Source organism: Cervus canadensis, chromosome 10, assembly GCF_019320065.1.
Source record: "Cervus canadensis isolate Bull #8, Minnesota chromosome 10, ASM1932006v1, whole genome shotgun sequence".
NCBI lineage: Eukaryota > Metazoa > Chordata > Mammalia > Artiodactyla > Cervidae > Cervus > Cervus canadensis.
Genome location: NC_057395.1, coordinates 60,947,107 through 60,963,794, shown reverse-complemented (window position 1 = coordinate 60,963,794; position 16,688 = coordinate 60,947,107). Strand labels below are relative to the sequence as shown.

Sequence of the window (16,688 nt, the reverse complement as noted above, 5' to 3'; positions counted from 1 at the left end):
TGATCTGCCATGAAACTGGAAAAAAAAAAATCACCCTAAATTCACGATTTTAAAACTCCAAGAGTGTGCCTGTACCTCCAAAGGGTTGGGGTATAGGCCCTTGCCATGGTGTCAGACCAAGCAGCCTTTCAGATTTAGCGAGGATCATCTCAGGTGAAATGGAAAAGTATCTGAGCCTGGAGGGACAGCAAGCAGGAGAGTTGGTCTCAGACAAAGGAGTTAGTCCCGGGGAAGTTTTTCTGGGAAGAACTCACCCAAACCCTCCATCAAGGAGCTTGGAGCTGTAGTATGAGAAAGGGAGACAGGCCCCTCTGGGCTGCAGGCCCCACATCGCAGGAGGAAAGGAAGGAGGGGAAGCAGCTTCTCACAGCCCCCTCCCTGGCTCCTCCCCTGCACCCCCTGCAGCTCCCAAGTATCCTCCTACCCTCCCTGAAAACTTTGCAGGGGTGGAGGTACTGCTTATGGCTTTAAGGAGCGGGATGGAGCAGGCCCCGGCCCCGGCCCCAGCCCCAGCCCTTGTCTCAGCCTTCTCCACCCTAACAGAAAAGGAAAGGCTCTCCCATGGTTCTGCACCCTCAAGGCAGGTCCCAAACTTGGGTGGGGGTGTAAAAATGGCCCCAACCCATAAGACAAAAACCTGCTCCTTTCAAAAAGGAACAAAGGCACACTTTCCTCCAACTTCCAAATCGAGGACAATGATTCGGAAAACCTTCCATAGTTGAGAGGAGTACCTTGGTGGGAGGAGAGAAGAAGGGGATGGCAGAGTTGGCCTGCATCCTCCCCAATTCTCATTAATGGCCACCCTAAAAAGAGGGGCTAATGGTTAATACAATACCATTCACCACCTGCTATACCAAGCACTAAAGTATTGAGTCCTAACCCAAGCCTAATGTGATAGGAATTATCACATCATCTGAGGAACACAGAGGGTTAGAGTTTAAATTGTATAAAACTGGTTTCCTTCTTACCCAACTTGGAGATATTAATATGCCTGTTCCTATTTCACAAATGTAATAGGCACAGAGGGCCGCAGGTTTACATGGACAGACTTAAACACATGGCAAAGATCTATGCATCCCCCTAAAGGTAGCAGCCTACTTATCCCACATGATAGATAAGGAGTGGCAAGACTTTATTGGGGGATTTCTGTATGCCAGCCCTATAAAATAGGTAGCATCATTTCAAAGCTGGAAAGACCAAGTCTGCACCTGGGGATTCCAATGGCTGGGGTGCAAGAAGTCACAGCAGTCCTGGTGAACAGAGGCATTTCAGTGTCCTGGATCCTGGAAATGGGGGCCCCAGCAGGGATCTGGCTCCCTAAAACAACTGCCACCAGTTTGCCAAAACTCACAGCATCCAGAAATCAGGAGGCAGAAAGTCAGACATCGTAACCTTGTCCTTAATTCTCTTTAATGGATACACCTCTCTGCTCGGGGCGGGGAAGCATCAGGGCCCAGCCAACCTCTTTCAGCCTGGGAGTGAAGGAGGCAGCGTGGACAAGCCGGCCTGGGCCCAGAACTCCTGCAGCCCTTCCCTGCCACAGGTGAGTGACTCCAGCAGGAAAACCCAGGCGCAAGAGCAAGCAACTCTGTTGCTAACTTGCTAACTCTGCCGGCTCTTCCCCAACTTCCTTTCTCCTCTTGACAGTGGGACTCAAAACCTACCCACCCGCGGCAAACAATCTCACTGGGCACCGAGGTAGCGCTGGAGGCTTTCAGGCCTCAGTTTGCAAGTTTGCGAAGTGGGACCAGGCTGACTCTTGGAAGAGGGGGGAAAAATGGAAAGTGAGGCCCCAGGGCAGGCAGCGTGGCCAAGTAGGGACGCGCCGCTCCGGGCCGGCTCCTCCCCGGCTAGGTGTGCACAAGCGTGAAGGCAGCCTCTCCCTAGGGCATCCCCGCAACCCCGCCGCACCTCGGTCTCCGTAGGTCCCCCAGGGGGGACCACGCGAGCCCGCCCCTCTGGCACATGCCCCTGGGAAGCGCGCACATACCGGTCCACCTGCTCTCCCGCGCCCATCCACTACCTCTCCCCTGTCCCCGGGAGGCAGAAAAAAAAAAAAGGTCCTTGGCTGAACCCCCAAGTCCCAGTTGTAAAGGACGGACGCTCGTCTCCTCGGCAGAACTCTCTTCTGCTCCGTCCCCCTTCCCAAGTAGACTCCCTCTGTAGCCGAGGCCAGGTAAGAATACCCCTGCTTCACTAAGTCCACTTCTCACCAGTAGGAGACCTCCTCCCCTCGACTCTAGACCCCGGGAAGGCCGCCCGGCGCCCTCCCTGGGGACGAACCTCTCTCCTCCTCTGGGTCTCCGGAACACCGCAAGTATCCCTTCCACTGGTCTCCCTGTAAGACACATGCCTTCGCCGTCGCCAATTTTATCCTCATTGCCCATTTCCCCGCAGTAGGATCAGGGACTTCTCCTCCCCAACCATGCCCGGTCTCCAGTCGTGCGGGAACCGCCTCCCCAGGACGTCCCGGAACGGGATTCCCTCCCTGCGGTGCCGGGACCCCTCCACGGTCCCTTCCCCCACCAGCCCACGGAGCCCTCGGTCTGGCAAGCCTCCCCGGGGGCCACGGGGCGCTCACCTGCCGAGAGCTTGGCTCGGGCGCGGCTCCGCGGGTCGAGCCGCGGGTTCGGACAGGCGGGCGGGAGGCCGGCGGGCGGCCGCGCAAAGCGCTCGGCTTGCGAATCTCCGGCGCCGATCGCCGAGCTACGTTTACTTGGGTCACTTAACCCCCGCGATGCCGGCCGGGCGCGGCCGCCCGCTCGCCTGCCTGCCTGCCTGCCTGCCTGCCTGCCAGTGAGCCGGTGGCGTCCGTCGGGGGGCGCTCGGGGCGTCCACGAGGGCAGCTGCAGCCGGGCTAGGGAGGGGGTGCGGCTGCTGCGATGAAGCGGCGCGGGCAGGACCCGGCAACAGGAGTGGGTGGGGAGGGGGCGGTGCCGAGTCCCCTTGTAACCCCGGCCCGGCACTCGCCCCGCCCCCGCCCGGGGGCGCCCCTGCCGCAGCCACTCAGAGCCGGGCCTCGGGCGCGGGGGGCGGGGGGCGGGGACGAGGGAAATTTGAAATCGCTCCGGGGCCTCCCCTTCGCCCCTCCTCCACAGGCGCCGCCTCCCGGCCCCCCCCCACCCCCACACACACACTGGTCGGTTAAATCTCCACCCGGATAACAGGCGCGTCTTGGGGACCCCGCAGACGTCGCCCAAGTCTCGAGACTCCTCCCGGGGCCCCTCTTCCCCGGCCCCCACCCCGACCTCGGACACACGCGCCGTTCTGGATGTCCGGGGGTGGGGGGCGGAGAAGGAAGAGCCCCCCCGCCTCCCCCTCACAGAGTCACACAACAGCCGGGTCTCCCCTTTACCCCAACTCCCAGTCGCAAGGCCACCTGGGCGCTGCGGTGCCCCCGCGGGTCAGTCAACCCGCTCTGGACCCTCAGACTAGTCCTTTCTCCCTTCCTCCCACCGCGCTGGCCCTTTGTCGGCCATCTTGAGCGGAGGGGAGGGAGAGCGGAGGAGCCAAGGTAGTCAGGTCCCTGGCTGGCTTCTGGGGTACAGTCGGCATTACTTGAGGGAGAAGCCCCACTCTGTTAGCAGGTCTTGATGGCCTCTGCCCTTTAAGGGACATTGTGTGTCAGTCGCTCAGTCGTGTCCGACTCTTTGTGACCCCATGGACTGTAGCCCGCCAGGCTCCTCTGTCCAAGGGATTCTCAAGGCAAGAGTACTGGAGTGGGTTGCCATTTCTTTCTCCAAAAGGGGCATTGAACTATTGGAAAACGCACTTCCTAATGTTTCCCACACCTGGCATCTGCACTTACTTACCTGCTTATTTTTGTGTTAGTCTGCAATGCAGGAGACCTGGGTTCGATCCCTGGGTTGGGAAGAACTCCTAGAGGAGGGCAAGGCAACCCACTCTAGTATTCTTGCCTGGAGAATCCCCATGGACAGAGGAACCTGGTGGGCTGCGGTTCACGGGGTCACAAAGAGTCGGACATGACTGAGCCATTACGCACAGCGCGTTATGTGTCTAGGTATCTGACCGTGAGGGCAGTGTCTCAGTATGTCTTAGCACACAGTAGATGCCAAATAAATGTTGAATGAATGAGAGAGCAAATGAATGATGACACGATGGCCTGCAAAGGCCCTAGGTGAGCTGGTTCCTGCCTGCCTTCCCAGGCATCTCCTATCCTCATCCCTCCCTCACTTCACTCTAATCTTCTAATCCTTGCTGTTGATCCTCAAACGCATCTAGCTTGGCTCTGGGTGTTCTTTGTCCAGATCTCTACCATTCAGTTTTCTCCCAAAATGTCACCTTCTGGACAGACTTTTCTGACTAAGCAACCTGAATAGTCCTCTCATTCACGCCTATTTCATTCTCTCTGTAGCACGTATAGCTATTTGGTGTTGGAAATGTGAAAGTGAGATGGGCTCAGTGACCAGGCAAGCCTCATGTAAATGAGTGACAGGAACTCCTTGACCTTCTGGCACAAGCATCCAAAACTGGGTTCCAGTCAGTTGGTGCAAGAAGATCTCTCAAGAGGGCCTGTCGCTTGTTACCACCATCTGGGGTAAGTCTTCAGAGGAAAGAAATTATATATGAAGCTGGTGGGTCTGTGGGGAGGGCTGCTGGGTCTCTGTTTTCTGATCCATAAGCTCTAAGACCTCCATGTGTCAAAGGATGTCTGTATACCACCGGGAATGCCTGGAAGGTATAGTTAAGATGACAAAGAGTAGGGTTCAGGGGGACATGGCAGACATTTCTGGGGACATCAACGTGCCTAACTCCAGGAAGAAAAACAGACAAGGTCTGAATAAGCAAGTGGTCTCTGTCCTGTCATTTGGAAAGGAAGTGAAACAAAAATGGCATGTTTCCCTGTGGCACAGAACTTTACAGTTTACAAAGTTCATTGATCATATTCACTACCTCCTTTGAGCCTCTCAGCCACTCCACGAGAAATCAGGGCAGAGAGAATTGGGTGCTCATTTCAGATTAGGTGACTGAGGCCCAGAGAATAGAAGGACTTGTGTGAAGTGAGTCAGCCATGCAGCCTGACTTTGAGCACCTACTACCTGACTAGGAATTCAGAAGGGAAGGTTCAGAGCTTACCTGATGGTTGGGGAGGGTAGCTAAATCTGGGGAGAAGATAAAATGGAGACTGGAATGATGTAGCCAGGGGAAGACCCAGGTCAGGATCCAGCTTGGCGTGTGGGAGGGACAGCCAGGAAGCCAACGTGGCCAGGGCATAGGGAGTAAGGCGGGAAAAAGTAACAGGGGCCAAGCTGTGGTGGCTATGTCCCCATTTAAGCCACGTTCTGACTCAGATGATTAAAACACACCTGAGTAGGATGCCAATCAGTATTTATTAAGGATACAACAAAAATTCTGTGATTAAAGTACATTTGTTTTCAAAAAGATAGATAGATAGATAGATAGATAAGAGGGAGTACTCTGGTGGTCCAGTGGTTAGAAAGCCAGGCTTCCAGTGCCTTGGCCTGGGTTCAATCCCTGCTCCTGGAACTGAGATCCTGCAAGCCAAGAGGCATGGTCAAAAAAATAAACAACAACAAAATAACATAGGGAAGAGAATACTCTTAGGAAATAAACAGGAAAGTATTGAAGCATAAATGGGCACAATATTATCATCAATTTGCCTATAAAAAGGTTCAGAAACAATAATATGCATATATATGGCAGAGGGAGAGTGGATAGCAAATGGGGCAAAAATGTAAACAAATGGAAAATCTGCTTTAAAAAGACATTCTTGAGTTCCTTATGCTAGTCTGTAAATTAGGAACTATCTCAAATTTTTAAAATCCTTCTCCTAAAAAAATTGACATTAAAAAGAAAAAAACAGTGCTCGCCTCGGCAGCACATATACTAAAATTGGAACAATAGAGAGAAGATTAGCATGGCCCCTGCAAGGATGACACGCAAATTCGTGAAGCGTTCCATATTTAATAAGAAAAAGAAAAAGAAAAAAACACACATACCTTACACCCTTAATGCCCTCATGCTAATAAACCAACGGATGATGGATTTTTGCCTGTGTTGAGATTAAATATTCTGTATGTGTGGAATTGTACCATCCTCTTTTCAGCAGCTGCAGCTTTTCCATAACACATGAAAGTGCCTGATGCCAAGTAGGCTCTCCGTATATGGTCGGTATTTTTTTGTTTGTTGGTTGGTTGGTTGGTATTTTTTAAATATTATTTTTGTTTATTTATTTGGCTGCACCAGGTCTTAATTGCGGCATGCGGGATCTAGTTCCTTGATCAAGAATGGAATCCGGGGCCTCTGCATTCGGTGCATCTTAGCCATTGGACCACCAAGGAAGTCCCTATGGTCGGTATTTTTATCAGCAAGTAATTTCATCTCTGTGTGCCTCAATTTCTTCACCTGTAAAATGAAAGTAGTAACTCCTTCACAGGGTTGTTGGAAGATCTGTATGGGTTAATACATGGGAGGCATTTTGAACATGTAAACGACCATAAAAGTGCTTATTAAATTATAAAACTACCTTGTTATTAATGATGAGTATGTGCTACACTGGGCCCCTGGCTGGTACAGAGATGAACATCCATCCTTCCTCCTCAGGGTCACACAACCCAGTCCCTTAGGCTCCCAGCTGCTGAGGCCAGCCCAGTTCACCTCTACGAGCGGAGTCTAGTAGGATGAGCTCCATCTTACAGATGAGACTGCGTAGTGAGGTCGTTAGGCTGAGCCACAGCTGGTGGGTGGCAGCTCAGGACTAGACTCCCCGCTCAACCCCCACTCACTGTGACCCCCCCCCAACTCCTCGTGTGCTATGCTAAGGAGTTTGAGCCTCAGTCTTCCCCTTCTAATTGGAATAATAATAATAGTGATGCCTACTTCCAGGAGTGACTGCGGGGATTCTCAGAGCCCATGTATGTGAAAGAACCCCATTGTAAAGTACTCAGTCTTAATTGCAGTGTCATTAGAGGCCACGTTCATTTGCAAAGTGGGTTCCTCACCTTCCCTTTTCAACAGGAACACCCAGACTTCTTCCCTGATTGACCTGCTACCAGGGAGCTCCTAGACATTTTCAGTTTTAAGAATTACTGTTAAACTGTCACAGGTGACTGACTATATAACAATTTATTAATTTTTATAATGTTCTGACATTTTACTATGAAAACGTTCAAGTATTCAATGAAGTTGAAAGAAATTATGAAGAACACTCTTATACCCACCAAGCTTCCCTTGTGGCTCATTTGGTAAAGAATCCGCCTGCAATGCAGAGACCTGGGTTCTATCCCTGGGTTGGGAAGATCCCCTGGAGAAGGGAAAGGCTACCCACTCCAGTATTCTGGCCTGGAGAATTCCCTTGACTGTATACTCCATGGGGGTCGCAAAGAGTCAGACTGAGTGACTTTCACTTTCACTTTCCCTTATATCTACCACCCAGCTTACACATCTATACTTTTATCCATCTTACTTTTAGAAGCATTTCAAAATATAAGTTGCAGACATCAGTATACTTCCTCTAAACATTTCAACCTGCATATCACTAACGGGAGTTTATTTTTGTTTACAGTTGCTTTGTCTCCAGGGTAAATTTTTCACACACTGATACACACAAATCTCAGATGTACATTTGCTGAACATTCATATACACACACACATGCCTGTGTAACCCATCCCCTATCAAGATATAGAACATCACAATCTGATATGTAGTAATAATAACAATTATTGTTGCTGTTGAGGGACTGGAAAGGAAGAATTCTACTTCCTGAGTTTGCTCTGGATCTGGACTCTGCCTCCTCTTTTATTTCAGGATAAGCATAGAAAAGATGGAATCCCCTTGTCCAGACCTGCCCTTATCTCTTCTGGGCAGGCCCTCTCCCTCCAATCTGCAGGAAGTCTATACATACAGGGTGGCGATAACCCTGCCTGCAGGCTGGGCTTTGGAAAGTGACTGTGAGTTGTGGAGTAGTGAAAAAGGCTGGGTGACATGCTTAGGGCCCCAGGACTTCCATCGGGTTGTTTAATTCATATGTTCAAGGCCTGAGGACCCTGCTTAACTTTCATCTGTCTACTCATGCCTGGCTTCTTCTACCCCTGTCCTCACTGAACCTGCCCACAAGTTCCTACTGTCTTCCTGGGATTTATCCAGGAAGTGACTCTTGTATAAAAAGTGACTCTTCAAAAATACAGCATGTCTCCTCCATCAGATTGGGAGCTGCACGGAGGCAGTGCAGTAGCCTGTCTTGTTCACTGCTATGTCCGGGGCACCTAGCACAGGGCTGCCTTGGGGAAGAATGGATACATGTATATTTATGGCTGAGTCCCTTAGCTGTCCACCTGAAACTAACACAACATTGTTAATGGGCTATATTCCAATATAAAATAAAAAGTTTAAAAAAAAAGAGTATCTGCTACTTCAAAGAATCAGTAGGCTCCTCCAGGTTTCAGATAATCAAAATGGTCTAGAAGAGAAAGTTCCCCAGGGACTCCTCCAAGGTTACACCCAGGTTGTGTTCACAACACCCAGCAGCAATTTGCATTGCAGTCCTAAATTGGGGCCCAGGCCAGGCATTCACTTTATAATCATCCTGAGGAGAAAAATAAAGCAGACAATAGGGATCCAAGGCCTCATTTTCTCAAGCAAAGTGAATCCCACCTTGAATTTGAAATAAGTGGTGAGATTCCGAAAGGGTAGAGGCATTATCACCCCCACCCTCAAAACTAGGAAGTGCCAAAGGGCCCTTTAAGAAGCAAATTTCTGGAGGGGACAGTGTAAATGTCCACTGGAGCTAATGCTGAGGATCTTAAACAGGTTTAAACTTTACCCCAGGAATTCCACTTCTCAAATTTGTCTCAAGGAAAAATCTTGAGATTTATTAGAGAAATATTTTTGAACAGACAAGTTAAGTATTAATACATCACCACATCCTATATAAAAGTAAAAAAACTGAAACTGTCCTGGGAGTCTAATAATAGAGTATTGTTTACATTCATTTACATGCATAAGGATAAAAAACTAAAAGTGGAATGACTCCTCTCCCAAGGTTTCTTTGGTCCACAGGGTCGCAAACAGACTCAAGTAACTCAGCATGCACGCATGCACCCCTGGCTTCCAGCAAGCTCAGAGCCCATTTAAAAAGTAATCAGTAATGCCTCCAATGCCCCATGTGTTAGTAAATTTGCTCCCTACCTGGTCCTGATTTACTATCTTTCTATTTTTTAAATCTTTCTATTTTAAGCTCTTTATTTCCTCTGCCCTTAATAGCCTCCCAACCAGGGCATTTTTGCCTAGCTCACTGCTTTGCCCCAGCATCCAGCACTATGCCGCATAATAGGTGTTCAGTGAAGATGTGTCCCATGAATGGACAGATGTATTCACAAAACTGACTCCAAACCTTCTTGGGCGTTTGGCAAATCCTTCCAAAATGGAAGCTACTGACCCAGTGAGAATTCCCTAGTCGTCCAGTGGGTAGGGCTTGGCCCTTTCACTGCCAGGTCCCAGGTTCAATCCCTGGTCACAGGGATTGAGGGGCCTGACCCTAAGTGCCCTGACCGAAAAAAAAAAAAAGGTACCGACCCAGCAATTCCACTCATTAGAAAGCAGCTATCTGTATATGTAGGAATGTCCCCTCTAGCTTTGTTCTTAAGTTTGTAATAGTGCAAACATGGATAAACCCTAAGTGTCCATCAGTGGTAGCCTGGTTAAATCAGGTAGGATTTATCCAGGCTATACAGCTGTTATTAAAGGAAATAGCAAGTCTGTAAATGCTGATGTGGACGGAGCTACAAGATATACTGCTAAGTGAAAAGGCAAGATGCTAAGTGCTGTAAACTGTGTGTGTGTGTGTGTGTTTTGTCGCTAAACTGTGACTCTTTTGTGATCCCGTGGACTATATAGCCCACCAGGCTCCTCTGCTGATGTGGACGGAGCTACAAGATATACTGCTAAGTGAAAAGGCAAGATGCTAAGTGCTGTAAACTCTGTGTGTGTGTGTGTGTGTGTGTGTGTGTGTTTCGTCGCTAAACTGTGACTCTTTTGTGATCCCGTGGACTATATAGCCCACCAGGCTCCTCTGTCCATGGGATTTCCCAGGCCAGAATACCGGAGTGGGTTGCTTGTTTCCTTCTCCAGAGTATCAGACCTGCATCTCTTGCTTGGCAGGTAGATTCTTTACCACTGCACCACCTAGCAAGCTCTGTATATATGAGTCCATGGTTAAAAAAAAAAAAAAAAAATATGGAGAAAGAAGTCTATTAGGCCATTCCAGAAGGATCCTGAGAACACCTTTGGGAGGTTTCAACCTCAGTCCTACCTTTAATCAGCAAGTGTCCTTGATTAGCTCCTTTCTTCTCTAAGTGCATCCCCCCTTCTACAAAAAAAAAAGACCAAGGTTAAGTTAAGACTTCCTGGTGGGGTTACTGCGAGGATTAAAGAAGAAAATGCATAAATGCCAGGCACCTCACCCAGAATGAGTACTCAAAGATATATTAGTTAAAAAAGAAAATAATTTATCATCTGACAGGATGTGAGAAAAAATCCTTTAAAATATATTCTGTAAATAAACTGAAATTTACAAAACAGTTGCAAGAATAATACAAAGAATCCATGTATATTCTTTACCCAGTCACCAACTGTTAACATTTGACATATTTGCACTATCCCCTCCTCATTTCTTAAGTCACTTTATCCCTGTTTACCTTAATACATTCAGCTTGTATTTCTTAAGAAAAAAAGACATTATCTTACATAAATCAAACAAAAAGATCAAATTCAGGAAATTAAACATTGATACAATATTATTATCCAATCTATAAGTTGTATTCAAATCTCATCAATTGTTCCAATAATGTCATTTTTAAAAATTGTGGTTAAAAGAAAAGCACATCACATAAAATTTACCATCTTCTTTCATTCTTTTAAAATATTTCTTGGCTGTGCCATGCAGCTTGTGGGATCTTAGTTCCCCAACCAGGGACTGACCCCAGGCCCTTGGCAGTGAAAGCTTGGAGTCCTAACCACTGGAGCACCAGGAGATTCCCTTAGCCATTTCTGTGTACAGTTCAGTAGTGTTAAGGATATTCACATTGTTGTGCCAATAATATCTTTTATAGCAATCATTTACCTCCACCCAGGGTCTTACATTGCATTTATGTAATCACTTTGTATTTTTCAGTGTCTTTTAATATGGAAAAATTCCTGCACCTTCCTTTGCTGATGACTTTCATAACATAGGTGTTTTGAAGAGTCTAGGGTAACTGTAGTCTTGTGGCTTTTGTTACATGTTTTTATAATAAAGAAGATAATATTGAAAGTATGATGAGGATAATCACCAATGGAAACATAAAAATATCCATAGCATTTTCCCCCTAGTTTTTGGTAGAAGAAGGATCTGGAGTTTGTTCCTTCTGTTAAAATGCAGGATCCCTGTGGTGATGGAGATGTTCTGTATCTTTGTGCCAAAGTCAGTATCCGGCTTGGGAGATTTCACTCTAGCTTTGCAAGATGAGATCTGTGCACAGAGAGAAACTCGGAAAAGAGTACAGTGGTCTCTCTCTATGATTTCTTACAAGTGTAAGTAAATCTACAATTATCTCAAAATAAAAAGTTTAATTTTTTTTTTTTAAAGATGCCTTTTGGCATATCAGAGCCTGAAGTGTCAACCATTCTCCTGGGGAGAACCTAGCCCCTTGGTGAAATTCCCAGCAGGAATCCTCTAGCTTGAGAAAGGACTTCTTAATGAACCCCTTTCACTTGCAGGGGTGGGGGTTGGGGGCCTCTTTTGCCCTCCGCGGGGACATTTTAAAGTGAATGGAGGGAGCAAGGTCCCTCATTAAGGCTGAAATGGGAGCTGCTGGGGCGGGGGTTCTCTAGAAGGAGGCTTGGCCCCAGGTCTGCATTTCCTGCTACAAAGTTATCTCATTAACAGTAATCACCACTCCTTTCTGTCTGAGTGGGTTGTGAAGGAGAACATTGGAAAGATAATTTTTATCTATTGTCTTTGTTAGTTGCCAAATTCTTAATAAAATTGAAAAATTGTAAAGACCTGAACAGGCAACCAATGGGGATTCGTTACGAGCATATTTTCACTCAGTAGAATATTATGCCGCATTTTATGATGATGTTTTTGTAGCATTTATAATTGAAACCAAGATGCTGTTGTGTGAGGTTTTGAGGTTTCTCTTAGAGGACTTGGAATTCTCAGGGCTGAGAGATGCAGGTTAGGGAAGCAGGGTCCTCTTCAGGGAAATAAGCCAGGTTTCTGTTCAGGCTGAAATGCTAATTTCCGGGTGTTCTCAATCATTGTCTAGTCTGTCCCTTACTTGAAAGTTTGTCAAAAAAACACACACACACACAAAAAGAAAGTTTGTCATCCTAGCACTATTTTGAACCCTGAACGTCTGAGCATAACATCCTTTGACCTTCTAGGAATTTCTCCTCTTGGAATAATCAGATGTGAAAAATGAATGTGTACCAGCATGCTTATTGCCATGTTCTTTTTATAAGATTCAAAAATTGGAATACTATTCCTAACAAGCATTTGCTGAGCACTTACTGTAGGCCAGTTGCTGTGCCAAGTGTTTTACAAGCATTATCTCATTTCATCTTTTCTAGTAGGTTCTACCATTGTCTCCACTTGTACAAATGAAAAAAGAAAGGGAAGCACAAAAAGGTTAGTAATTTGCTCAAGACAACATAATTAGTAAACAGAGGAGACAGATGTATAAATGATAGCAAAAACACAATGTGATAAACATTAAAGCAGAAATAAAACGAGGGACACGACGTAGACAATTGGAAGTATTAATCTCATACAAGGTGTGTCTTTGGGGGCTTAAAATAAAGCCCAGCATGTGGTGGGCATTTTAAAACGGTGATTATTTGTACCTCAAACTTGAATGTGATCATGAGTCACCTGGGGATTTAGTTTAAAATGCTGGATCAGCAGGTCTGGGTTAAGCCTGGGAATCTGCATTTCCACCACTCTCCAGGTAATGTCCTAGCTGCTGGTACAAGGACCACACTCTGAGTACCAGAGATCCAATAGCTTGGCAAAGTGGGAGAGCCCCAAATATGTAAAAACGAAACAAATCACAGAAGCCCCAGTGACCTGTGAAGTAGAAAAAGACTGGAAAACAATACAATTATTGTCTCACCTATGGTATTGGGCTGCAATTTCATGTGAATGTCTTTCCCTTTATCTATTTTCTGTCACATTCAATTCCACGAATATTTGTTGAGTGCCTCAGCACCAGCCACTGTGAAAGCAGAAATGAAGGAAATCTAGTGGTTTCCGCAAGGTTCTTTTTTTTTTAAGTTAAAAATAATTTAAAGAAACATACTTAAAATGGGAGCATTTCACTGTATATAAATTACACCTGAACAAAGTTGATTTAATACTCAAAGATATGAATAAATATAAGGCCCTGACAGGGATCATTTTTAATAGGTTAAGACTATTTTAAAATTAAAATTCCTGGACGGTGAGTCAGGGGGTCTGAGCTCAGTCCCTGTCTGTCAGTAACTTGAAGGTTTACTCTCTTCCAGGTACTTCGGACTTGGACAGGTGCCCTGTATACATTCTCAAAGCACTTTGTTCCTCTTGGCATCAGTTAATAATTTCACACACACACACGTGTGTGTCTGTCTCCCAGATTACACTCTGACTTCTTCTAGAAGTCATGCACTACATCTGATTTTGTCACTGTGGAGTCCCAGCACCTGTCAGGACATGTGCCCCAGGGGTGGCACTCACTCGGATTATCTGTTGAATAAATGCATGAAGGAGTTTTGTTCATACCTTTCCAGAAGGGATTTTTTTGGAAGGGTAGAGGAATGCCAGTCTTCTCCACACTCCCCTACCCAGGTTTCTAGGCACCCACTCCCTACTCTCAAGTCTGGGCTAAGAGGCAGGTGAAGATGCTTTGGGGCTTTGGTGTCAGGACCTAGATTCCAAGGAGCATGCCTTTGTTTTCCCATCTGCCCAATGGGAATCAGGTAATACCTGGGACTTCAAGGGATCCTTGGGAAGAGAACATGGGGGTTACAGTGTTTCAAGGACTGCAGTGATTGTCACTGTCCCCCAACTCTCCCCTCCACCAATCTGACCACCTTCCTCTTCTGTGGGTCAATTTCCTCCACGCCAGAGTTTCCCCAAGTGTGGTCTTTGGGAAGCTGTTGGAAATGGAAAATTCTCAGGATCCATCCCAGGCTTTTCTAAGCAGAGCCTTTGGAGGTGGGTCCCAGCAATTGGCATTATAGCAAGCCCTCCAGATGACGCTGGTGCAAGTCCAAGTTTGAGATTTTATTGCTTTGCTCTGCTCTGACCCAAGCTCTCTCAGGGACACTGGGCCTGTCTGTTCACTTTTCTATGGCCAGTGCCCGGCATCTAAGAGGAGGCATGCACTGAATATATGCTGAATGCATCATAACGATGATAATGATAGCAGCTAGCTATTGATTGGGGACCTTCAGTGTGCTTGGCTATCTTCTGAATATTTTAGGAGGGTTAGCTCATTTAGGGCACCACCCCCGCGATCGTTTACTCGGAGAGTGAAGCAAGTTCCAAACGGGCAAGCGCAGTGCACAGGGGTCATCCAGCGGCGGCAGAAGACCCCGCTGGGAGTCCGGGTCTCACCGCTTTGCTGCTCAGGGTCCTGGCCTGGGCACAGTGATCGCTGGTATCCTGGGCTCCACCAGGGCGCCGCTGCCCTGCCCCACCCGGGGTCCGCGCGCGAGTGCGCGGCTCGGCCAGGGCTCCCCCGGGGGACCCGCCCGGGAGGAGCGCGGCGGCGGCGCCCGCGCCGGTGGCGAAAGTGCTACTGCGGAAGCGCGGCCAGGGAGGCCGCGCGAAGGAGGAAGTCGGGGGAGGCGCGGGAGCCTGGGGCCTGCGGGGCCGGGCGGACGCCATGGGCCGGCTGCACTGCACACAGGACCCCGTGCCCGAGGCCGTGGGCGGCGACATGCAGCAGCTGAACCAGCTGGGCGCCCAGGTGGGCCGGGCGGCCGCGGCGCGGGGCCGAGGCGGTGCCCGGGGAGGGCTGGCGGGTTAGGCCGCGGCAGGCCGCGGTGCGGGGTGATCCTGGTTGCGGGGGCGGAGGGGTTCGGAGGGGGGCGGAGGGGAGTTAAGGGTCTCAGGCCAGTTTTACGGGCCGGTCGATTAAGGGAGGCCTGAGGCCAAGCTGAAGGGTCCCAGGGAAACCTCGGCGGCCCAGAAATGGTACTAGGAGACTTCCGGGGGTTCTGGGGACGAGAAGAGTTTGCAGGATCCCGGAAGAGGGGCTGAGGGGAGTCTTGATGTGACCGAAAGGAGTTTAAAGTAATGCACTAAGCGCTTTGGGAGGCCGATGGAGTTTGGGAGAGCCGTGGAATTTGGTAGGTCAGGTGAGGGACTGAGATGTTTAGTAGGAAGACGGGGGTAGGGGGATCTTGGGGGAGACTGAGGGGGGTCTTAAGATCTCAAGGGGGCAGAAGCTGCCTGGAGTGGCATCTGGGGATGGGATGTGGGTGCAGGTAATGGCCAAGCCAGAGTGGCTTTGTGGGCAGGCTGGTGATGACATCCCTTCCTCATCTCCACCCCCACCCCCCAGTTAAGGGAGATACTGGTAGTCCATGGCAACCCTCTCCAGTATTCTTGCCTGGAGAATCCCCATGGACAAAGGAGCCTGGCGGGGGCTACAGTCCGTGGGCTCGCAGAGTCTGACACGGCTAAGCACAGCACAGCGCTTGTAGTCCCCAAGGAAAGAACCATGTACCCTATACAGTGGAGGGCAAGTCCTTGATGGTAGTGGAGCTGTCAAAGGCTTTTTCTTACTCTTCAGGCTGCAGGTGCCAGCCAGTCAACCTTGAAGGCTTCCTGCCCCTGTGTTGTTTGGGATGTCCCTTTCCTACCACCAAGGCAGCCAAATTAAGCAAGTTAAAATGACAGGTCTCAGGATCACTGCAAAGCTGCATCTATTCCCCCCACTGCGTTGTAACTTCCCAGGAGGTGGGGCCACTCTCTATCATCTCAGCACCTCACAACTTGGTATTTTCTCATGAAGGAACACTAACTGTGATGGCAATCATGTTCTACGGCCATAGTGTCCAAGAGAAATAAACTACAAGCCGCAGGTCTACTTTTACATTTTCTAGTAGCCACATTTAAAAACTAAAAGAGGAAATGAATTTAATGTGCTTTCTTTAATCCACTATATCAAAGTATTATCATTTTCAATGTGTAACCCACATAAAAAAATAGTGATGAGACGTTTCACTTTTTTTGGTATTAAGGTTTTTGATTCTAGTGTGTATTTTAAAGCACATCTCAAATTGGATTAGGTTTTTTTTTTTTTTTGGATTAGCCTTTTTCAAGTGCTCGATATGGTTAGTGACCATTGTACTATATAGCACAGTTTTAAGTGCTTTTATGTGTATCAAGTCACTGAGTTCTTGCAACTACCTAGGTGTCAGGTACTATTACCATTCCCATTTTACAGATAAGAAAAAATGGTTTAGGGAAATAATTTGACCAGTTTAAGAGCACGCAGCCCTTATCAAAGCCCTTTGGGCCATTTTCCCTCCTTTTCTTGGGTGGTCAGACTTCTCTGAGTAGGCACTCTATTAGCTGGCTTTCATTAGCTGCTAGTCTGGCTATTTCTATTAGCTATTACTTATTAGCTATTAGCTATTTCTATTAGCTAGTACTTTCATTAGCCTTTTACTTGAGACC

At 48.0% G+C, this 16,688-nt stretch overlaps 2 protein-coding genes, 1 long non-coding RNA gene and 1 other non-coding gene across 6 annotated transcripts in view; 2 read left to right on the top strand and 2 right to left on the bottom strand.

Moving 5' to 3' along the window:
* Positions 1-2,713, bottom strand: part of DNMT3B (DNA methyltransferase 3 beta) — a 34,978-nt gene extending 32,265 nt beyond the window's left edge. The window contains exon 1 of one of the 2 annotated variants that reach the window (XM_043479100.1): positions 2,582-2,713. The gene's annotated coding sequence lies outside the window, so the exon portion shown is untranslated. Of the gene's footprint in view, positions 1-2,283; positions 2,478-2,581 lie in introns of those variants that run through there. The other variant, XM_043479101.1, reaches the window with a different exon arrangement.
* Positions 2,714-5,348: 2,635 nt separating this feature from the next.
* LOC122448103 lies at positions 5,349-14,743 on the bottom strand. The gene is made up of 4 exons (XR_006271501.1): positions 14,616-14,743; positions 13,135-13,236; positions 10,293-10,349; positions 5,349-6,387 (listed from the first exon to the last, which is right to left on the bottom strand). It is a non-coding gene; the product is annotated as an uncharacterized LOC122448103 (long non-coding RNA).
* On the top strand, positions 5,845-5,949 carry LOC122449010. Its single transcript, XR_006271831.1, has one exon. It is a non-coding gene; the product is annotated as a U6 spliceosomal RNA (small nuclear RNA).
* The window catches only part of COMMD7 (COMM domain containing 7), a 23,978-nt gene continuing 21,856 nt past the window's right edge, over positions 14,567-16,688 (top strand). Inside the window, exon 1 of one of the 2 annotated variants that reach the window (XM_043479108.1) lies at positions 14,567-14,970. In XM_043479108.1, the coding sequence (XP_043335043.1) occupies positions 14,887-14,970 (84 nt within the window). In that variant the 5' untranslated portion in view covers positions 14,567-14,886. The remainder of the gene's footprint in view (positions 14,971-16,688) is intronic. The other variant, XM_043479107.1, reaches the window with a different exon arrangement.